A 25121-nucleotide genomic window follows, 5' to 3' on the forward strand; every position below is an offset into this window, starting at 1 on the left:
TCCACCCTCCTTGTGTCTATGGGGTTGACTCCTTGGTTGAATTCAGTCAGTTCATCCTTGAGACCTCTTAACGTTACACCAAGGCACCGAACCTTCAACCTCTGAGGTTCTCCGCCGTTGAATTGTGCATGTACGTCGATCCACCCGGCCATTGTTTCAAAATCTACACAATAAGAAATTAAAAAAAATCAATGAAAAACTCATTCAAACATTTCATCAAACACTTGATGTGCACATTATACATAGACTATAAAAATCATAAAAATAACCCTAAAATTATAAATCATATACTCTTACTAAAATAAAAAAAAAATGAATCATATACCATAACATAAATCATTCAACTTATGTTCAACATAATTTTTTTTGTTATAAAGTAAAATATAACAAAATTATTCAACTTATATTTACTCTTAAAATAAATCATATAATCTTACTAAAATAAAATAAAAAAATATAAAACAGCAAATTAAAAAATAACCCCAAAATTTTAAACTAGAGTTAAATATATTTTTTATCCCTATATTTTGCGCTACTTTGAATAATAGTCTTTACATATCAATAAATGTTTTTAAAATCCCTACATTTTACTTCCGTTAACACAAAATGTCCCTGCCGTCAATTTATAAGCAAACAGAATGCTGACGTGGCTATATTTATATTTTATTTAATTTATTAAAACCGGGTTTGGGCCAAAATGGTTGTATCTGACCCGGTTCATATGAAATTGACCCATGGTCATCATTTTTCCACGAGCAATGATATTTTGACATTCATTTAAGGACAGCTTTAGTGACAACTTTGTTTTTCTCTTTTCTTATTGGTTAAAAACAATGGAGAGAGAAAAAGGAAGAGAGAGAATAAGAAAATATTGTGAGTATGAGAGAGAAAGTTGTCAAAAAGTTGTTACAAAAAGGTTGTACAAATATCATTTCTCTTTTTCCACCATGCTCAATTTTGCTGCAAGCTCCATTCCAAAATTCACAACCGTAAAATCATTTTCCACCATGCTCTCTCTCTCTTGGAACCACCCTCCCTCTTACACCACCCTCGTCCCTCCACCGTCCAGCCACCGCACCACAACCATCTTCGTCACTCTCGTTGCCGTAAGCACCGCTCCATCACAAATCGAAACTCCCATCCTCTCGGCGCTCCACCGCATCCAAAGCAAAACCTCACCAAGTTGACGACCCGCTTTAAGAAGAACAGGAAGAAGGGAGATCATGGGAGCGCCGGTCACGGTCATATCGGAAAGCATCGCAAGCATCCAAAGATCGTGGTAACGACGAAGGAATGAACCATCACCGTATCCTCTTCGACAAGTATCATCCAGGTTACATCGACAAGATCGCTTCTCTCATTCCAAAAGATGTGAAGGAAAAAGCTTTGAAGGAGAACAAAGGTCCTGTGATTGATGTTACTTAATTTGGGTACTTTAAGTTCTTGGAAAATATGTTTTGCCTCAGAATCAACCTTTTGTTGTTAAGACTAAGCTGATTTCGAAGATTGCTGAGAAGAAGAACAAGGAAGTTGTTGGTGCTGGTGTTCTTGCTGCTTATTTTTTGTGTATGACATTTTGTTTCGAACGAATTAGGGTTTTTAGCCCTTTTTAATTTTGTTTGATTTTGTTGTTGTAATTGAGATCTATGTTATGCAATATTTTTGGGATTTAAAAAAACAAAAGGAAGAAATCCATTTAGATTAATGTTGATATTGCTTCTAATGAATTTAGAAGCAAGATGAGAAAGATGAAGGTCAATCTGGTTCAGGTCCATTAGATATACCCACTAGTTTTTATTAAGGTGTGTTTTAGCAAAGATATAACTAAAAAGTTGTTAAATACACCTTAAGGTGAATGTTGCTAAAACACACCTTCTAAAAAATAAGTGGGTGTACGTTAGCAACTTCTATAGGCATTTGCTAGGATACACCTACTTATTTTTTAGAAGGTGTGTTTTAGCAACTTATAACTAAAAAGTAGTTAAATACGGGAGTGGTTATGGTGCATAAGGAAATCCTTATGCACCGTGCATAAATCCCAACATAATTGCTTCCTACACCCCCAAAGTGAGCCAAAACCATTTTTGTTCAAAATAAAAGAAATTTGATGGTTGTGATGTGTTTATGCACGGTGCATAAGGAAATAACTTATGCACCATAACTTTTGCCGTTAAATACACCTTAAGGTGTAGGTTGCTAAAACACTCTCACATAAAAACTAGTGGGTGTGTTCTAGCAAATCCATATATATATATATATATATATATATATATATATTTATATTTACAATATACATGCTACATACACAAAGTGGGATCCATCCTTATGCCACACAAGCATTCCGTTTGATGACTAGGAAGAAATTGGCGGCAGGGACCATTTGTGTTAACGGAAGTAAAATGTAAGGATTTTAAAAATATTTATTGAAATGTAAGGACTATTATTTAAAGTAGAGCAAAATGTAGGGACAAAAAACATATTTAACCCTTTAAACTATAACATAATCATCATGCAAACATTTTAACTAAATTAATCAACTAACATCTAATCTAAAACTGATTTATAACATGTAAATCTAATTAAAAACTAAAATAAAAAAATAAATATAAAACACCAAATTAAAATATAATCATAAAATTTTAAACTATAACATAAACATCATACAAACATTTTAACTAAATTAAGCAACTAACATTTACTCTAAAAATGAATTATACCATGTAAATCTACTCAAAAACTAAAAAATAAAAACATTTATAACAATTAAATTTGGTTGGGTTTTTTAGAGAGATTTGTGAGAGAGGTTTGAAATTTTTTTGAAAGATTGGATGAATAAATGAATGAGAGAGCTTCTGCAGATTTGTAGCGGAAGATCCCCGACAATTAACTGCGGAAAATCTCGGCAGTAGTTAACCTCAAACGTGTTAATTGGACTTTCACCCTCTAAACCAAATGGAAGTATTATTTTAAAGTTTCGCGGTTATGCCCCCGATTCCATTTATCTAGTTTAGTTTAGTTAACGCCAGCAAAAACAAGAAGACAAGTAGTTGTTGTCGTTCAACTTCACCATCATCATCACACTAGATCCCTTCCTCCATCAATTCAATTAATCTATAATCCACATAATCGATTCTCCTTCATCGATCGCTTCGGTGAGTTAAGCTTCTTTTCTCATCAACTCAATTTTCTTCTTCTTCTTACTTCACTTTTTTCATTTTCAATTTCACTTATTCTTAAGCGCTTTTCTTCTTCTTTCTTTGATTCCCAATTTCAATTCTCCGTTCTTATTTTCCCTTTCTAAGATCAAACCTTCATTTCATCAAAATATTCCAATTCTTTCATTTTCTGAATTTACTTCGATAAAGTAAAATGCGTGGTTATGATTTAATCTTAGGGATAAACTAATTCGATTACCTTTATCGAAGGATTTTTATTTCAGCGCGGTTTTTTAATTTTGAATTTTGAATTTCTTCACATGCAACTGTTTGTTTCTTTCTCAAATTACGCTGTAGCTGTGATTTTAATTTTGCTTTCTAATTTAGAGCTGAATTGAACAAATTCAAGCTTTGATGTTCAATTTTCTATTTGTTGTCGGGAAAATCGAGGGATCACTGGTAATTGAGAAATTTTTAAGTCGTTGAATTTTCCATGGGTTTGTGTCTGTTAGATTAGGTAATATATAGAGCGTGGAATTAGATACTGTTAAATGTCAATCCTTTGCTTTGTTGGAATTTTTATCTTTACTCTGTGATGATCCGGTCGCGTTTATAGGTTTTGATTCTGTTGTTAATTGTTATGTATGCGTGATTGCATATTTCTCGTGGATTACCATTGGCAGAAGAAGATAGTGAAACAGTTTATTAAGCAGTTTTTTTTTTTTTTTTTTTTTTTAAATGGTAACTATTGAGTATTCAGATTAGAGAGTTCGATATGCACATCTTATATTTTTCTGGTCTAGGTGGGAATATGGACTTGGAAGCGTAGTTGTAGTTTGATCAATAAGTTGAAGGTCAGTCGAGCTAAGGACCTCTGTCTATTACTGATAATCATTGGTACATCACTTCCCGAACAGGGCAAGAGCAGTTGGCGTTAAGCTTTCTTTGTCGGAAGTGTTGTTTTTGTCTAATTAAGTATTCAGACTCTAATTTCTGTTTAAGTTGTTTAACTTGTTTGTAGTTTGAACCACCCTGTGAAAAAAACCTTGGTTGCTTTTGTTATTTAGTATGTATTCGTAAATTCTGCTACCACCTTGCCTAATATATACAGACAAATGATTAGTGCTCAAATCGATGCTCAAGTTGGCATTAATAGCTTGAACGGTGGTGCTCTGTTAATTATTATCATATACTCCCTCCGTCTCTAAATTATAGTCGTTTAAGGTTTTTGCACGATTATTAAGGAAATGATTATTTGTGTTGATTTCAATGGTAAAATTAATATAATTTACTAAAATACCCTTATTAATTGTAGTTAGTGGAGTAATTAAGTTGGATGAAATTCAATAAATAAGGGTATAATAATGGAAAAAAGTAATAAATGTTGCATTGATTTCTAAAGTGACAATTATTTTGAGAAAAAGAAAAAATGGTAAAGAGACAATTATTGTGAGACGGAGGGAGTATTATAGTTGTAGATGTAAAACATGCAGTCAAATGCTGATGTATTCTATGTGAATGTTTTACATCTACAAGTGTTGGATTGTCACATCTAGAGCCTAATTTTCTATGATTTCTCTATATATCACTTTTTGGTGGTAGGATGCAATTGAAATTTCTTATCCTTTTTCGTGATTTTCAGACAATCAAGGAAATCAGTCATGGGCCCTACCAGGAAATCTAGAAGTGTAAATAAGAGGTTCTCTAATATTCGTGAGGCTGCAGCTAGTAAAGATAAAGATGCAGCAAATACCGGCAGGAATAGGCAGAAGGCTTGTCCTGGTATTCAGAAGGTGAATTTGTTTCTTAACTTATTTGAGACAAAATTCTTTTTGTTTACATGTTTCCAGAATATGGGAAATAAAGTTTCCATTTTCAATTTTTTTTGGCCTATTTGAGCATGCTCCTTCAATCGAGCGGAAAATAATTCATCATAGTTCTTTTTTGTTTAGAAGAAAAAAAGAATTTTGTCAATTTCAAATTAGGTGTTAAAAAATTAAAAGAAATGTTTGATAAAATTCGTCAGGATTTTATTTCTTAGTTCGTAAAATTTCAATGCTATGCAGAAGAGAAAATTGGCTGATATGTTAGGACCACAATGGAGTAAGGCGGAGCTTGAGCGTTTCTATGAAGCTTACCGTGAATATGGGAAAGATTGGAAGAAGGTTAGTTATAGTTTTCTACTGATAATAAGGTGATTTTTATTGAATACAGGTTAAAAATCAAGTCCAGCTCTCAGTTTTCTGTCTAATAAACTATAAATGAGCTATATATCTAGTAAATACCGCTAGAATTTCTATGGAAAGTTGCAAGATCATGATTGTATCTTGTTTTGTGAACCTACCTTCTTTAATGCACTTCTATTTCATAGTGCAATGTAATTACCAAAGACATCATCCTTCAGGTACATTTTTACTATGTTTACAGGTTGCTCTTGCAGTACGTAATAGGACCATGGAAATGGTAGAAGCCCTGTACACTAAGAACAGGGTAAGTGCAGCACATGCGTCAACATCTTGATTAACTTACTTATATTTCCAACATGCATAACTCATGTGTTCACTATTTACTTTTAAAAGGATTATAAAACACATATCTTAAACATTCATGTACAGACATATACTTATTGTGAGTTTTGTAATCTTACCCTTGCTAGAGTTTTTATTTTATTTTTTATAAACCCTTTCTGGAGTTGTTTTGTGTCTTTTCCCACACAGCTGGAAAACAGGTTTTCTACCCTTCATACTATCTGTTTTAAACGAGTGCTTTGGTTATGTTTGCTACTCTGCAAAGGATTTGTTTCAAGTTTAGGCATCACATTCCGGGAATACATGGGTAGGAACGAATATCCATGTTTGTTACAAGGTTAAGAACAAGTTATTCCTGATAACTTTCGATATTCCCATGTAGGAGAGTGTGAAGGTGGATTTCCAGGGGATTTTTTTTGCTTTTTTGGAAAACTCTTATAGCTACCAACTTACCTAGGAATATTAAAATGTGTGCCAAACACCTTTTTTATAATATACCCGGGATAGCATAATTCGCTGCTGTAACTGGGAACTGCGAATTGGTACGCCCGTACCAATTCACAGTACTTTCACGAATTTGCTCGCAAAAATCCGTGTACAATTCATAAAAAGCCACCGACAAGAAAACAAGAAAGAACGGTCTCCCATTTGACTTGGAATATAACCCACTCAGACTGAAATGTGATCATAGACTCCTATATTGACTATAAGGAGAAGATCCTTCAACTTTTTAGAAGCAAAATATCTTCAATCCCAAACTTACTCCTTATCGCGTCACACACTGCATATTTATAGTGAATCACCCTCTCTATTTTTTAGACACTTTCGATGTGGGACTTTTCTCATTTGTTTCCTTGAAAGCTTATAATAAAGGCTACTGCCAATACTCAATTTGGGAATACTCTTACTCTATTATTGTAAGATGTTGAGCTTTGTTTATTTTAATTTTATAATTGTTAAATTTTTAATTAAACAATTTTTTTTTTTTACATATTAATCAATTTAATAATTAGTCTTTCCTATAAAAACAACCACACATGATTATTAACATTAAAATATTTTAAGACTCCTATTTTCATCTTTTAATATTTTAAGTTAATTTTTATTGATATTTTATATCTTATTAGCATGTACTTTATTTTTTTTAACTAATCTAGATAAAAATTTATTGGTAGCGTACTGATAAAAACATTAAAATGTACCACGAGCCCAAATAACATACCAGAGATGTATTCCCTCCACATAGCCAATACTTCAAGAGTTGCGTACCACGTAACCAAACCCGTACCAGTTGCCAGAGCGAATGGCAAACCACGTGACTATGCATAGAATAGGATTCACATCTATGAAGCACGGACACGGACACGACTCGGACAGTGACACGCCGACACAGCTAATAATTTGAAAAAAATCACATAATTCAGTGTAATTAAAAGTGTCGGTGTCGGACACGACACGTGTCCAACACCGGGACACGCCTTATCCGAGGAGTGTCCATGCTTTATAGATTCACATCAATTATATTCCTCTTAAAGTTATACGTGGGAGTTATTTTTCATGACTCGAAACAAATGCCTACCTGGAGATTTATATGATGAACAATAAAAGGAGATAGAAAAGAGACAATGGAAGTCTACAAAGTTAGCTAAATTATTTTGTAAATGTCTGTTTTAAATGTTTAAGCAGTAGTACGAGAATCATTTCTTCCTGAGATTTTCTTCTAGCTTTTGGACCAGAATGAATGACTTATGTGACCAATCATTGCTATTGGCTATCCCCCAAAAGATCTATATTTATGTTACGTTTTACTGAATTATCAGTTGATGTCATATGATTAAGGGATACATCTCAATATACAGTGTGGTATATTTTTTGTAAAACATACTATTCTTTGTGTTATTTGTAGGCATACCTGTCTCTTCCAGAGGGCACTGCTTCTGTGGTTGGGCTGATAGCAATGATGACAGACCATTATAGTATTCTGGTAAGAACTAATTTAATCTTTTGGTAAGTTTTAGTGAACATTTAAATCAGCGTTCCTGCTTTCATTTTCAGATGCTATTTTAAAGATTACCCTCCTCCCCCCTCTTCAAATCCTTTTCACCAGTTGTTTAATGAAAATAAGTTGTATTATTCCAAAAGGAGTTTTCTTAAAATTGGTAATGTAAACAATATGCCACTTTTTTTACTGAGATTTCCTATTCAGTTTAACTAGCACGCGTCATGATCTCAGGTACATTGTACTTCACTTTCATTTGGCTCCGTTATACGGGAAATCTAAAGAGTCTCTTTTCTATCTAAAGAAATACATCCACATACACGTCAATGAGTAGAAAGAACTGAAAGGATAATATAGGATGTTCCAATACGAAGGACAATAAACAGCTGAATTTTATGACCTAAATGTTGAGGGTTTATTTATTTTTCAATGCTTTTGATTTCAGAAGAATTTATTTCATAAAAAATTATATAAACAACCACATGTTATTTGTATATTATCGATTGCGACAGAGGTGGATGCTGGCAGTAATTATCTTCTGTCTGTTTAATTAAAGCTGTATTTGGGAAGTAATAATCAGTTTATTGATCTCGAACCTCTGCTTTCCTACCCCACACTGTCCCTAGAAAATAAATCACCGAAAGAGAAGGCTCACAAGGACAACAATAACAATGAAGCCTTTTCCCACAAGGTTGGTCTGCCAGGCCATAGAGAAAAGGCTCCTTGATAAGATTAATTTCACTCAAGTGTAAAGGATGTTAAGATGTATCTGGTTTAAGTCAACATTGCTTATAATTTTTTGTATAAATTTCAACCGCTAACTCTAGTCTCTAACAAATATCCATAAGCAATTAAGGTCTGAGTAATTTTAATTGGCAGGGAGGAAGTGACAGTGGAAAAGAAAGCAATGAAGATTCAGAAATAATGAAAAAGTCTAAAAAACGTCCACGGGGAAAGCCAAATGACAATAAAGCAGTAGATGGACACTTTTCAGATCATTCGCAGCCACATTCTGTTGCATCGGATGATGGTTGCCTGTCATTGTTGAAGAAGAGGCATTCTGGTGAGTTAATATGTTTGATTACATGTGAACATTACTTTGCCTAAATTTTCTCATTTAACTCTCTGTTTGTTTTGGTTTTTGAATCCTTAAGGCTATGTTTAATAAAAACTGATGATGTCTAGTTGAAAAATTTATAGCTAACTTTTAGGGCTTAACTACTTTAAGGTTCAAACTAAAAAGAACTTTAAAAGTGAAGTAGAAGCTGTGTAGTAGTTTTAAGCTAAATGTTTTTTGGTAAAATATTTTTATAAAGGTTTTGATAAAAAAGAAGGATCATGAACTAATTGTTATTTTTGGTGTGTTTCGCTCCGTTGCGAGACCTTCTTTTCTCCAATGAGTATATGGGGTTTCTGCCCTCGATGTAGACTCAAAATACCATCTCAAAAACAAAAGGAATACACACACACTCTGGAGCCAATCCAACTTCTGCTGCTGGTATGAGAAAACCCAAACATTTGCTCCCACTAAACCACTTTCTTTAATTCCACAAGCACCTAACATTCAATGATTCCGAGACACTCATCCCAAAATCCCCAGAAAACATGGGCTCCTCATGTGAGGTGGAGTCCGTGTTTTTTATACTCAGCAGAAAGTCTTGGGTGAAGAAATGCTGCATCTACATTCCCCCTAAAATAGGGCCGTGTCCATGAGGTCCGTAGCCACCACTGAAGAGTTTGAATCGGTAGTGCGTGTCTTCTGCCTCATCCTTGCCATATAATGTTTCATTTGTTGCAACAATTGTCTAGCTAATGGCAGCCACACTGTCTAGGCTGAAGGGATACTCTCATTTGTAAGGAGGGAGAAAAGGTTCTTGGAGGGGAGGGTTATGGAGAAGCTCTTTATCTTTTCTGGTAGTAAATAAATCTCATTAATGTTCCACTATCCTAGACCTCATTAATTTTCCACTTCTCGAGTAGTTAAGATTCAACGTGCAACAAGAAAAATAGGTCCAATGCATCTTAGGGAATAGAGATAGCTTAATTACTTACCCTGTAAATTGTATTTAACATTCATCTTCCTTGTAATCTTTATGTGCCCCAGGCAAAGGTTTTTTCTGAAAAAATACCACACAATAGACCTTTGAGGCCTACACAGACGATGACTGGGCAGGATCTATCATGGATAAAGGTCAATGTCAAGTCACTGCAAGCTGTACGGAGTAACTTAGTTACTTGGAGAAGCCAAAAGTAGAACATGGTAGAAAGGACCAGAGCTGAAGTAGAATTTAGAGATATGGATCATGGGATCTGTGGGATGTTATGGCTAAAAGTGCTTCTTGAACAATTAAGGATGCCTATAAACATACCAAAAAATTACATCTTCGCAACATGGTTGCAATAAGTATTGTCCGAATTTCAGTACTATGTGATAGAACTAGACATGTAGAAATTGACTGACATTTCATAAAAGCTGACAGACCTATATGTATGCCATTTGTTTCAATTGTACAACAGGTGGCAGATATCCTAAGTAAAGAACTATTCCTAGTTAATTTGGAACGTATTATAAGCAAGCTAGGCGTGATAGATATACAACTTGAGGGAGGTGTTGAAGTTTGCTATAAATGAATTATTAGTTAGAATAAAATCTGAATTAAAAATTCTGATTGTGACAGGGAGGCTGTTTCTTTATCCCTTATTCTGTCCCTTAGCTTTCAAATTTGTAACATATTGGTTATCTCTCGTCTTAACCAATTCTAACTATGTTTCCTACTGTAGATTGCACAGTAATGAATATGAGAATATTATTTTTCTTATAAAATTTGCATACAAATTTGGCTCTTTCTGTTATTGTGTATGGCTTCTAATCTTTGAAGAATTTATTTAATGTTTAATAATATGGAGTTTTTTTTTTTTTTAAAGATATGGAGTTTGTTGAAATATATATTATTTCCCTTTATTATTATTATTATTATTATTATTATTATTATTATTGTTATTATTATTATTGTTATTTTATTGTTATTGTTATTGTTATTGTTATTGTTATTGTTATTGTTGTTGTTGTTAGGCAGGACTCCAATATATATTATTTCCCTTACTGTTTTGTGATATCATATCAGGAATTAGGCCTCATGCTGTTCGAAAAAGGACTCCCCGTGTCCCTATTTCATATTCTATTGGCAAAGATAATGAGGGAAAGTTTTTTTCATCTGCTAGGCAGGACTCCAAACAAATGATTGATACAACTGATGTCACTCATAAAATTGCATTAGCATTATCAGAGGCTTCACAGAGAGGTGGTTCTTCAAAAAAAGTTGGATCGCCAAACAAGAAAAACATGCCATCACCCAATCTGAAAAGTGGGAAGAAGGTAAAAGTTACATCTATAACCTCAGTTGTCCTTTTGTGTTACATTATTTCTTTAAAATTATAACTTATTCTAGGCGGTTATGATTTTCAGCATGTTAAATCAGGAATAGTTGGAGCAAAGTTTCGCAAATCTGACATGGATGAAGCTAGTTCTGAGTTGAGTTTAGGAAGCACAGAAGGTGATAATGGAGATTATTCTGGAAAATTAATTCATCGGAACAGTAGAGAAAATACTGGAAGAGTAAGGAACCAGGAAAAGGGAATAAAACACTACAGAAAGAGTTTAGAACCCCAGAAAAATACAAACAAGCATTTGAATGACATAAAGGAGGCCTCCAGTGGAACCGATGATGGAAAAAACCAGAGTTCCTTCAAGTCCAATTTTGACACAGATTTTGCAAATGCAAAAAGTGTGAGGTCTTCTTACAAGGGTCCCAGAAAGAAAAGTAAAAAGCAACATTTTGAGGAAGGTATTTTGTAATTGCATTTGATTCATAAAGTTGGTTTTCCTTTTATCAGCTTGGCTTGCTATTTCTAACTAAAATTTTGTGCTTGGCTTAACTGTCTTATTAAACAAGTATGATATGCTTTATGATGTAAAAGGAACAAAGATGGGGCAACTTGGTTGGTACCTGGTGTTTCTGTCATGAAGCAAAGCTTACTATTTTTTTCTCACTGAAAGAAGGATCTTAGACTCCGGATTATATTGCTTTTTTTCCTTAATAAGTCGTAGTCAGTGTTAGAGGGGGACTATCCTCTCTTCTGGGAAAAACTAGGGAAAAACTTTTTAACTATTTATTTTAATTAATAAGCGAAAGAGAAGTTACAGAACTACAGAAGGGACATAGAAATCTACCTTCTTTCCAAGGGACTAAACTATCTGATAGTAAACTAGATGCTGCAAAAGCTCCAACTCTGGCTGATATATGTTCTATTTAAGCATGATGTTCTAGTTGTTTTATCTATTGGTTTGTGGTTACATCTTTTTTCTTTTATTTTTCTGATATATTCTTTCAATTTTCTGTTATATCGGCCTATTATTTCATTGGAAGATTTTGGCATAAGTTAGCCTAGAGATTATGATTTTGGTGCGTTACAGTTGTTGCACGATGCATTTGGTGTTGTCCGAACAGGAAAGGAAAACCAATTGGATTAGAATTCATTATTGAGTGGCATGCAAGATAGATAAATTGAATTAGATTTTAGTTGATACAGTATCTAGCACATTGCTCGGTTTTAAACTTCAAACCTTGATATTTGATTGTGTAACCTAAATTTATTTGGACAGGAATAGGTTATATGTTTTGATTGAATCATACATTCGTAGGTGGTAGTGTGTCTTTTCCTTTTACCGTTTTCCTAGGCTTTAATTTGTTACTCCTAATCAAATTAAAAAATTTATGATTGCATTCACCCCCCAATCACTTCTTATTCTCGGTGTTTCTCTTTCTGTAGATGAAGGTTCGGCTTTTGATGCTCTGAAAACTTTGGCTGATCTATCTTTGATGATGCCAGAAACAAACCCTGACACTGGTAAGACATTTATGTTTTTGACTCAATAATCTTTGATCACTTTCATTTAAACTATTCCTTCTGCCTTTCCTGTGGATCAATAATAATTAATAAGAAACTTGCAAAGACTACCATCTAATTTCAGTGGTTATGTAATTATATGCACTAACCACATTCCTTTTCCCTCCTTTATTTGACATAAATGATCTCACATCTGACCTTTCATTATCATTAACTCAAAAATATCAGTGGGAGTATTTCCCATCATGCAAAATGTTCTGGTTTTTGGGTAGAAGGATTTGTGTTTGGTAAGCCTAAATGTTGTCTCCTAATTTACAATTTGAATCTTCCATTTAAGAGTCATTGAGCTCTGACTTTTGAATTAAAAGTTCTAGATAATGACATGCATAATAATATGAATGCTTGGAGAGGAGTGTTTGCCCTTTTGAGGATCTCTTTTACACTGTATATTTGTGATAGGATGCTTTCACCTCTCGCTGGGGTTCTTGTCATAGTTGCTTCCTCGGCTGGGATGATACTCTGCATCAGCATTGAATAATATCTTTTTAATCTTAAGCAGGCTGTGTGCCAAGAATCTAATTGACTCTAAATCTTGTTTTTTTTTTAGTTTTTCATTTAACATTTTGGTGCCTGAGCTATAAAGGAGGAAATTGTGCTCCAATTTTCACAAGCTCTGACTCAAACACATTAATAATTAGCTTTCAACAGTTTGGTAAGAAATCTATTCTAAGAACATATAGGTATAGGTTCTTAATTCTTTATTTTTTTCATTCCATGAAGGCATATCGAACAGCCTCTTCCAACTCTAAAGGTCTATATCAACAAATGATTTGCTTGCCGAAAATGGGGGGCCGACTAAAAGGACTTCTTTATACTTGATTTACAGAAATACTGATGATCCCATCTACCTCAAAGAAAAATCTTAAATGACTTCATTTATTATTTCCTTTTGCTTTTGAGTGTAGCTTGTCTTTATCATCTCACTAGCTACTACCCTCTGAACCAACTATCTTACCATTGTAATTCAGCATAACAATTATCTCTAACCCAGCCAAAATCTTCCCTTGAGTGAGACCTTTCTTCTTTCTTTAATAATTCATTAACCGAGTTTCCTGGGGGGATAGGTAGCTCACTTGGTTGAGTTACGAGATTAAAGGAGTTAAGGAGTTAAAGGTCTAGGGTTCGAAACATGGCAAGGTTGAAAATACTAACACAACAATTAACATACTAACATTTGCCATTCAAAATAAAAAAAACTAAGTTTCTTTTTAATTTGCTGGAGACTATGAAACTTCTTAACCTGGTACATTTTTTATTATAGTTATTCAAAATAACATTTTACATGCTTCAGTCAGTTGATAATTTTTTTTTTTTTTTCGGGCTGTTTTACCATATCATTTTCTTTCCTGTATGCTTTTAGATATTCATAAAATGGCACAGTATGTTACAACTTTGCTCTTTTTACCATAAAGAAAATATCTATTTATTTTATGACTATCCTTTTCCATTATACTTTATGATCGTGTAACTTTTTCAAATACTATCGTCTGTGTCTCAGAATCATTTGTGCAGTTCAATGAAGGAAACCTTGATGAGTCTAAAATGGAAACAGATAACGGAAACAGTTCAAGAAAATCGGGCAAGGTTTTTTCTGATAAAGGAGATGCTGCTCCCAAAGCAGAGGGAGCATACCAGCTCAGTGCTGGAAGCAGGAAAAGAAAACAAAAATCTCTTACTTTAAATGTAAGAACAGATTATTTTCCAACATTCAATTGTAAAATTGATGGTTTCTCAATTTCTCTACATTTTCTGTCTGGTATTTTGGCATATAGTTCGCAAGTAAGAAATATCTTGTTTGTTGCAGAATGATGAAACACATACTGGTTCTCCTTTAAGTGGTTCCCAGAAAATCAAGGTATGAAATTATTTATTATTACCTGATGAATATATAATTTGACTCACATTTCTGAAGAGGTCCCTGTTTATTCTCTCTTTTTTTTTCCAACTAGTTTTGATTTTAAGCAGAACTGGTAACATTGGATGGAAATGCCACCCAATCTTACTGTTAATATTTGATGAGATGAGACTCTTGTTAAAAAATAAATAAATAATTTTTGATGAGACTTTTGTCTTGAATTTGATGGTTGCAAACTTGCGATTGAAATTGACTAAAATAAAAAATGAAATTTCTAGGTCATGATTTAAGTTTGATTTGATGAAGAAGACACACGTTAAAGTAAGTTAAATATAAGGATCTAATGTGTGTAGTTGCCATTTAAAATGCCTTATGCTCTTACGTGTTAGTGTTACCAATTTATGTTTGTGGTAAAACACACTAGCCAGTCTCAGTTGATAACAGGTTGTTTCCTCAATTTATTTTCCATATTTAGTTAAAGTATGACAATGTTCACAATTATTTCATAAGACATCTATGACCCAGTGTTTTAAATTGGTATTCATAAAGCTTGTTTTTCTTTAGTTTTTATATTATGGCTGAAAGACATGCATGTCAATGCTTTTCCCACCTTATGCAGTACTTTCTATAAAGTCTAAACAGTAACAGTTATATACTTGTTAATTTTGACTTGTTAGGATCTTAGAGATGTAACAAAAGCACTAATAAGCCTTTACATAACAGCTTAAATTTTTTGGATAGTTTTGCAAGGGGGCATATTGTATATTTATGGTTTTATCACATCTCTACTATTGCTGCGCAAAATCCACTAGTGTAGTAGTATGAAAGATTATCGTATCTGCTGGATTAACAATTATTAAGTTAACAAGACCCTATATTATTTAGACTACCGAAAACAATGTTTGATTCAAATTTCGAAGTAACGAATCACAACTATTAGAATGACAATAACAACTCGATTAAGGGAATTTAATAGAGCAGTTATAGGGTCATGGTTTCACTATGTAACTTCAATAACCCCCAATGCTAGTTCTATATGAGTACATAATTATTCCCAATTATTAATTCCTCAACTAATTCTATTAACAACGCCTGGTCACACATTGAAAATACTCTTTTCCTCCATTAATTCATTGTTTGGGCATTCAAAAAAATATGAATTAGGGAAAGCATTAAGGCCCAACAGGTTAAATGATTCAAAGAATAGAATCTAGGTTTGGTCATGCAAACATCCTAACTCCAATTATCCTATATATCTAGCAATTAATTGTACCTGATCACTTACAATTAATTGATTAAAAGCATATAAAGAGTGGTCAATCCTAACATGTGATTAGAGAATTAGGAGAATTCAATTAGAATAATAAGAAGCATTCAATATAAAATTAGAATAGAAAGTTAATACATAGTAAAGGGTATCTCAATCACAAGATCCACCAACGACCCTAGAAGATAGCTTAGTTGCTCATTGTCATAAAGAAAATCAAATCAATAGCAATGGTGTTCATGAAGTTAAGAAAGAAGAATAAAAGTTAAAAACCCTAAACGAGGAGGGAATCTTTGCTCAAAAACTTGAGACACCTTTCTTCATCTCCAAGCACTTTCAAAGTCTCTCTCTCGGTCTCGTACAAAACATCCATCTTTCTCCTCCCCTTTAACTTGCACCGCACTTCTGTTTTATATGACAACTCACCTCTTAAATTCTCCTTCCTTTGTAATTTCAATATGCGACTACTAGTTATTTTTACCAGCCATATCTTATAATTTCTCTAAAAATGGGCCAAAGTATCACTCAAAAGTCCACTAAGTTGCAGTTTATCAACTATGTATCATATTTTTACATTATCTATTCTACATTAAATGTGGTTATTGGTTACATTTGGCTTTTGGAATTTTCTTCTCTGTATTTCACCTTCTATATTAAACTGCCTTGCTTTGCCAAAAAGTATGTCTTATACACATTTCACTTGGTATTGTCTTGTATATGCTTGTATACTCACTTACCTTATCCAATATTTACATTGTAGGTTACTGATGAGGTGAAGAAGTCCACGGTTAAAGGCAAGCGGTCATCTGTTAGTACAGCTCATTCCAGAAACCTAAATATGGTGAAATCCCTAGGAAATATGTCTTCAAATATCGTTGACAAAGCAGAAAGGGGTGATTCATCCTTTTCCCCCATAATTTTTTTGTCTACTAACCAAGTCGGTCAAGCAAACAGAGTCCGACCTAGAAGAAAGATGGAAAAACCAAAACCAATGGTACAACAAGATCATACAATGTCTGAAAATAATTTTAGTGGTCAACATGATAAATCCATCGCTTTATACTGGAGAAATAGTATGGAACGTCATAAGGTTAATTTTCTGCCATTTGTGCACGGCGACATTTATTGAATTTTTAATCTTATATTGGAAATATATGATTTTTTTTTTTTTACCACAGGGAATGCTTATTAATTGTCTGTCTTCACATCAAACGCGGCGATGGTGCATCTCTGAATGGTTTTATAGTGCTATTGATTATCCATGGTTTTCAAAGAGAGAGTTTGTAGAATACTTAGAACATGTTGGACTGGGTCATGTTCCCAGATTGACTCGTATTGAGTGGGGAGTCATTAGAAGGTATTTGATGTTAAATGCTTATGTTTACTTCTTCCTATACTACTATCACATTGTAGATTAAATCTTGTAAAGATATAAAAGCTTTCATATAGTTCCACTTGATGATGGTATAAGCTTTTTGGGTTGAATTTGTTATTGGCATATAGTACTAGAGCCATTACTACCAAGTGGTCATGATTTCATCAATCTTTGTATATCCTTAAGATTTATCTGAGGACTGAGGAGTCATTCACGCATCTTCCCCTAACAAGTAACAACTTTGGGCCCCTCTGTTTTGAATTTTGGCAGAATTAATTTTGAAAAAAAAAAAAATCATTTTAATCTATTTTGTAAAATTCATTGTAATTAATTTTGGCAGAATTAATTTTGATAATTTAAGAGTAACTTTACAAGGACCAAATTTTTTAAGGCAAGTGTAGATAGATTTTGTGGATTCCACACCCAAAACAATATCTACTCACCGCAAACTTACTTTTGATGAACATAAAATGTCACTCAAACAACTTCAACTACATCAAAACTTGATCTTGGTGAATGAAAAATGCCTCAAACGTAAATTTGGATATCATCTGGATAGGCACTTAGATTTTGAGATGAATTGGTACTTCACAAACTACTTCATTTATATGCTACTCTTATGCAGTTCTCTTGGTAGACCACGAAGATTTTCAGAGCAATTTTTGACAGAAGAAAAACATAAACTTAATCAGTACCGGGAATCTGTCAGATCACATTATGCTGAAGTTCTTGCTGGTACCAAGGAAGGCCTACCTGCTGATTTGGCCCAGCCATTAATTGTTGGGCAGCGTGTTATTGCTATCCATCCAAAGACAAGGGAGATTCATGATGGAAGTATACTGACTGTTGACCATTGTAGATACCGGGTTCAGTTTGACCAGCATGAACTTGGGGTTGAATTTGTCATGGTATGTTTCCCTCTCTTTTGACGAATGGCCTGAGCCTTATGCATTGGCCTGCCATTGTTATTATTGCTATTATTAAAATTCCATCATATACATAGATTGTATTTGGTAATTTTGCAATATTTGGGGTAGGTATTTTATTACATCAAATGAAATTTATTTCAGATTGTATTTAGTAATTTTGCAATATTTGAAATTGGTTATACACAGGTGATAGGATAGTAAAAGATCAAGCTCATCAAAATCCCTATTTTATATATGATCTCGCGGTACTATGATGGCAAAATAATCCAATACATGCACTAAGGGTTCGTTTGGATAACCTCTGAAAAGAGTGTGTTTGTGATATATATATATATATATATATATATATATATTTGCATTGCTCTTCCATCCTGCTTTTGGTCCTGTTTTCCCATTACCGTCCTTATATATGCATTGGTCTTGCTGATCTCTTAATTAATTCCTTCAATCTATACCGTGTTTTCTCGGTCTTTAACAAATCTCCAACTTCTTTTTGGTGAAAATATCATGAGATTAATTCAATTTTATGAACAGAAAGTAATTTAAAATTTTAATTTCACCTTTTCTATTTGATACCCTTTTGCATTTTCATTCATCATCGTATATGGGTATCATGATCCATGTGGTTACTACTGAATGTTTCTTAATCGGAAATTTCTACTGTATATTAGCTCGTATGTAGACACATGGTTGAGAATTTTGATGGCGATTCCAAACAACGGTGTCTACAACAAGTTCCAATTGCAACCGCAAGTTTCCGATCTCAGACAACAAGTTTGAGAAAGAGGAGAAAAGATCAATGTGTTTGGATGTGTAAACTTTTAAAATGAAGTGTATTATTTACCACCGGATTAATTCATGAGTGGTTGAGATTTGGTGTAAGTCATTTGACTTACATATATATATATATATATATATATATCTGTGTGTGTGAGCGTTAGAATTAGGGAGAAACTTTGATTTTGTATTTCATAATCTGTGAAATCAGATACAGGCTTCTTTTTATAATTTTGAGAAAATCACTTAAAATTATCTAATTCATATAAAATTTCTTAAACATTTAAAATTGTGAGTACATTTTTTTTAACAAAAAAGCACTAATATTGGATATTTTGAATACTGTTTATTTGGTTTTGAATATTTGCATTGCTCTTCCATCCTGCTTTTGGTCCTGTTTTCCCATTACCGTCGTTAGATAGTGTGATTGATTGGTTGTTTTCCCAAAATAATAGCATAATGTGACATAAATCTTTTAATATTGCAGGATATTGACTGCATGCCTTTGTATCCATCTGAAAATATGCCCATGTCTCTGATAAGACACCATATTACTCCTGCTAGAATGAATGAGAACCTTAGAGATCTTACGCACAATGGGAAACTAACAGAAAGAAAGATCTCTGAGCACACAATGTTGTCCCCAACTGAGAAGTCAGATGCCATTAAAGGTCGCTGTGTACCATCCGCTATGCATGTAAGCAGTACTTTAGTTTATATTTTTAAAAAAAATTGGGGAATCAAGATTTTTTTTAAATTAAAGTGTCACTAATAACCATTTTACAACCGTCCCCGAGGGGATTTGAACTTTGTACCTTGAGGTTACAAGGCTAAACTCTTACCACAGAGTCATCACCTGTGTAAGTCGTACTTCATTAAAACATGTGCAAATTTATTTCGAGATTGACATTAGATTCTGTTATGGTGATGATTTGGTTTTATATAATTAACATTTTTGAGGAATTAAAAATTCTTACTATTTTAGTTACTTCAATCAAACACATACTGTTTGTAAACTATTTTGTTTGATTAAAGTAATTAAATTCCTTCGATTATAGATGATTTTGATAACATATCTGTAATTGTCTGTGCCATGATGAATAAAAGTATTTATCCTGTGTTTGTTAACAAGTATATTTAGTAAAAAAACAAGTAACCTATTATGTTTAATAAACAAGCAATAAATAATGATCAAAAGAATTAAATAATGAGTAGTTTGCTATTAGTGAATAAATTCAAACTCTTTTTTACCCATAACGAGTAATTTCACCCCCTTTTTTCCGTAGGGTTTTTCTTCAAGCTGCAAATCACAAGCAAAAGTTGCGGGCAGTGAGATCTGTAATGGCCAATCAGCATCAAGTTCTCATTCTTCCTTTCTTGAACAACTCCAATCAAAAGAAGCTGATATATTAGCTATTTCAGAATTGACTCGTGCTCTAGAAAAGAAGGTACTACCTGAAAGCATCTTGGTTTTTTCTTCTGTCACTCTTTTGTTATAACTTAATAATAAAAAGAAAATATCAACTGTTGAAAACCCATTTTCGAAAGTGAGTTTGAGCTGTTAATTTTGAACTTCTAGGAACTTGTGTTGTCGGAACTGAAGCACATGAATGATGGGGTATCAGAAAGCCAGAAATACGGAGAGAACTCGGTGAAAGATTCGGAACCTTTTAAAAGGAATTATGCTTCAGTACTAAAGCAATTAACTGAAGCAAATGAACAGGCATGAATCTTGATGGACCACTAAGAAGAATTTAATCCTTTGTTTTCTACTTTTTCACCTTACTGTTCCAATTTGAATAATTTACAATTGCATGTGTTGATTGCCGCTTCTGCAGGTTTCTTCTAGCTTATTTTGCTTGAGGCAACGCAATGCATATCAAGCAAGCTCCTCAGTTTTGTCATTGAAGCCCATTGCAAATTTAGAGGATCCTGGTGGTCACGCTAGCTCTTCCAATTGCTCAGCTTGCCACAACCAAGAATCTATATCTCAAAGTCACATAGCTGAAATTGTTGAAAGTTCTAGAAGAAAAGCCCGAACCATGGTTGTTCAAGCTACTCAGGTATAGAACGCTGCTTTCTTTGCGCCTAATTAGTAAATGGAACTGTTGGAAAAATGGAATTTCAAAGAAAAATTATTGAAAGGAGAAAACCTCTCCTCCAAGGGTTTGCCCTTCACAATAGAGTTGTTACTCTATTCACACCCTATACAATATTCAAAAGATGCTTTCTACCCTGTGTTCTCTTATTTATACACATACTCTCTATAACAACCTCAACTAACTAACTAACTAACTAATTCTTTAACAACTCTTAAACTACTTTAACTATTATTTCCCGTTATTCTATAATCCTAACAGGAACATGTATTCATTTCAAACAAAACACTTACTTTATATATGATATACTGTAACTGTAATATTTACTACTTAAGCCAAATGTTTGAAACTTGCTCTCATTTTGATGTATAACATGACCTGCATACACTGCACTAGACAGTTACAGTTTGGCCTCATCTGTTAAAGGTCAAATGCCTCGTCTTTTAGGGAGGATTAATTTGGATTACTGAAAGAGAGAAATGTTAAGGAGATGATAAATATATAACTAGAATACAGGGTAAATTTCTTGTTTGGATAAGAGGATTTTTATAATTCCAAGCAAAAATATTTTGAAGCATTGCCTGCTGATGGACAGTCAGTAAAGATTCACTTCTATTATTGATTTTTTTCATTTCTTCCTTGATGACTCAACTAAAATACATTAGTATAGTGACCTTTCTTTATGGTATCATTTTCAATTTTCTTGGTGACAGTGATCTGGTGATCTATGTTTGACTATAGTCTCATAAAAACCATTGCAGGCAATGTCAGTTTTCAGAAAGACAGAAAGTAAGGTTGAAAGAGTTGAGGATGTAATAAATTTTATCAATAACCGGCTTTCGGTTGATGACTCTACTGCTTCAGCCACAAATTTTCTGGCCATAGATTCTATTACTTTGGCTTCTCGTGATCAATTGACTGCTAGCAGCACATTAAACATTTTGGCAAGGTGTCCTGTACAAGATGATGAACTTAACAGTTCGTCTGACCAAAATGAAATGAAAATCCCCTCAGAACTCATATCTCATTGTCTAGCTACACTGCTCATGATTCAGGTAAATCATATGACCACTGAATTATCTGTTCACTGCAAGAATTTTCAGTCAATCTCCCCACTATTTTCTGTTCATTAGTTGTTTGCATTTTGTGTAGTTTACGAGATCTGATTCTGTGGTAACCACAAACCATTTTTTACCATTGATACCGACAATCTTATCCAGTGCTTTTTGCTTTTTAAAAAAATATATATGATGTCTATTATTATAATTTCTTGGTGAGGTATTTTTGTATTTTGTGAAACTGATGTGGGATATGTCCAATTTATGGTAGTCAATATCCTGTATGAGATAGAGTTCTCCGTTTGATAGAGGTCCATACTATATGCTTCCGATGTTCCCTTATTTTATTTTTGAAGTTTTTATTTCAAACTATGTCAAAAAAATGTTTTAGCCAAAAGGAAAAAAAATCAGTTCAAGTGCTACCAAATATGGCAGCTGTTTAACTTTTTTTTTTCTCTATCAGAATAAATTTGTAAACCTAAAGTGACCGACGGTGTGACAGTGTCTTATTTTACTTTTCTCTCTACTAATATGTCATTCATTTAAAGGAGCAATTTTTTAAAACTATGCTATATAACCAATAATAACTATAGGGAAATGTTAACTGGTGCCCCCGGGGCACTAGTTAAGGCCTTTAAATAGTAACTTATCATGAAAATATGTGTAATCAATGCATCGGAAATCGAAATATTTGACTTTTTTTATAAAATAACTTCTTCTTTTGGAATCCTTAAAGAGTGCCCCGAGGGCACTTGTTAACAAGACCCATAACTATATTATCCTGTAAAAAAAGCCACTGAAGTTAGCTCAAAAAATTAGTGATCCAATTGATGAATGGGTCATTAATTATGTAATAAATGCAGCAACTTAGGAAATTAGGATAGGGATGCTGTTTGGTTATAGTAGATCTGAACCCCTACTATAGGTGATAAATTTGTTCATACTGCAGTGCAATATTATCTGCTAACTTGGACTTTATTATATTTGTTACCCGAATCTATTTTTTTTTTCCTACACTACTGAAATTTGATTAATTTCTTCTGGATATTTTAAATTTCAAACTTCTGTTTTGTCTAGTCTATTTAATATTGTTCTTGCCACCTCTGTTAATTCAAAAACTGTCTTTTATTCTATGAATAAAATAGGTTAGACATCCCCATGAGCTTAGCTCAGTTGGTAAGGATATTGCATATTATATGTAGGAGCCGGGGTTCGAACCCTGGACACTCCACTTCTCCACAATTTAATTGTGTGGGCTCTAGCCACTAGGCTACTTGACAAAAAAAATAGGTTTAGACAAAGAGAGCTTTATCTAAACGCTCACATACTACAAAAGAAATTCTGAGTATAAAGAGATTAATTAAATATTGACCAGTTCGCCAGTAGGAAACACAGACATCAATGAGTTGTCCTGTTTAAGAATCTTTTACCTGCATCATGATACATCTTTGTTAAAACAAAATGCAGAAGTGTACGGAAAGACAATTTCCCCCAGCTGATGTTGCGCAGGTATTAGATTCCGCTGTTACCAGTTTGCAGCCATTTTGTTCAAAGAATCTACCAATATATGGTGAGATACAGAAATGCATGGGTATCATAAGAAATCAGATATTGGCACTCATACCTACCTAGCTCAGACTCCTTCATCCTTTGTAAATCTCTGATATTAGTCAAGTTCGTCTCACAATGACTTGAGTTCCATGGGGATTCATGAGACATTGATGGGGAGATAATTATAAACTCTGTATACTACAATTGTAGCCAAATGAAAAGGGAAGATTGTATACCATATTTTAATCTCTTTTCAGATGTACATATTGTATTATTATTGTTGAAGATCATATCATAAGAAAGGGCTAGTATGTAGCTTGTCCTATTCAGCAGCACAAGCACTATGTATGATATGAGCACATTAACGATTTCAACGTTGATTTGATGTGAATTGGAACTTGTCAGGAGCAGTTGTAGCCCCACTTTGCCAATTTAAGCATTTCAATAAAGTTAATAATTTGGAACTGTCCTTCTTTATTCCAAACTATTGCACCGGTCTCTCAACCCAAATTTTTGACAAGGTTCAGTTATCTTTGGACTGAACCACCAAATTGGTCTATGTCTTTGTAACCCGTCCTCAAATTAGCCCTAACTATTTGTAGTATGTCTTTCTCAAAAGTTTTTCAATTAGATCACTGTCTTTGTCAAAAGTTTCTCAATTAGATCACTGTCTTTGTCAAAAGTTTCTCAATTAGATCACTGTCTTTATGTTTTTGTCATATGACGAGCGATCTAATTGATAAACTTTTGACAAAGACAAAGACTAGTTTGAAATATTAATATAGTTGAGTATATGAGAGATGCTTACAAAGACAGACCAATTTAACGATTTACTTGCTGCCTTTGCCTTGTAGATTTCAACTCGCTGCATGTTTTAAATTATGTAAAATTTATAGTTATCTTAAGTTTCAGTATTGCTATCATCTTTTATCTTTTTCAGAAAATAGCTAGTTCATATTGTTAAAGCGTGAATATAATTTTTAGCTTTCATAAAAAAAACACATACAATTTTAGCAAATTTTCATAAATTATATATGGTTTATAAGAAAAAAACTTTAACTTTTCTAATCTTAGTTTGATAATGTATTCTTTAAATTTAGGATGTTACATACAATCTGAGGATTGCGCAAGATGTCTCAGAAGTTGCTCAACCAATTTTCCCCTGCTCCCCTAGCCCACTTGATAAATTTTGAAGCTTGGAAATTTCCTCTAGTTTTATACTCCCTTCGTCCCACAATAATGAGTCTTTTGTAAAAAATTATTTTCTTAAAATAACTGATCCATTTCACTTTTCAATATAATATTAATTACTTTTTTTTTTAATTATAACTCTAATTAATACTACTTTCATCATTCTCAATTCAATATATTATACTTTGCATTTATGATAATAGAGAATGCACAAATACTTGACAAGAGCACTTAAAACCATTTTTCTCTCTCCTTCACTTATACATTTTTCTTAATATGTGAAATGAACAAATGACTGACTTACTTTAGGATGGAGGGAGTAATAGAATTGTGTTATTTAAACATTCATTTATATGACAACTTTTAAGA

At 33.2% G+C, this 25121-nt stretch overlaps 1 protein-coding gene and 1 pseudogene across 2 annotated transcripts; both read left to right on the forward strand.

Annotated features, from left to right (window-relative positions):
* The first annotated feature begins 697 nt into the window (after positions 1–697).
* LOC11412690 (60S ribosomal protein L27a-3-like) lies at positions 698–1781 on the forward strand (annotated as a pseudogene).
* Positions 1782–2988: 1207 nt separating this feature from the next.
* On the forward strand, positions 2989–24026 carry LOC11415119 (protein ALWAYS EARLY 3). 2 transcript variants are annotated; one of them, XM_013602792.3, is made up of 21 exons: positions 2989–3152; positions 4798–4948; positions 5222–5320; positions 5583–5645; positions 7590–7667; positions 8562–8745; positions 10808–11058; positions 11149–11527; positions 12513–12590; positions 13198–13302; positions 14149–14333; positions 14455–14505; positions 16533–16862; positions 16951–17129; positions 17773–18055; positions 19341–19550; positions 20140–20301; positions 20433–20576; positions 20692–20916; positions 21714–22007; positions 23478–24026. In XM_013602792.3, exons 2-21 carry the CDS (start codon positions 4817–4819, stop codon positions 23640–23642), a joined length of 3597 nt encoding a protein of 1198 aa, XP_013458246.1. In that variant the 5' UTR covers positions 2989–3152; positions 4798–4816; the 3' UTR covers positions 23643–24026. The 2 variants fall into 2 exon arrangements, with proteins under 2 accessions (XP_013458246.1, XP_003609635.2); XM_003609587.4 differs by lacking the exon at positions 13198–13302 and having other exon boundaries at positions 2990–3152.
* The last annotated feature ends 1095 nt before the right edge of the window (positions 24027–25121 follow it).

The sequence above is a fragment of the Medicago truncatula genome, chromosome 4 (genome assembly GCF_003473485.1).
Source record: "Medicago truncatula cultivar Jemalong A17 chromosome 4, MtrunA17r5.0-ANR, whole genome shotgun sequence".
Taxonomy (NCBI): domain Eukaryota; kingdom Viridiplantae; phylum Streptophyta; class Magnoliopsida; order Fabales; family Fabaceae; genus Medicago; species Medicago truncatula.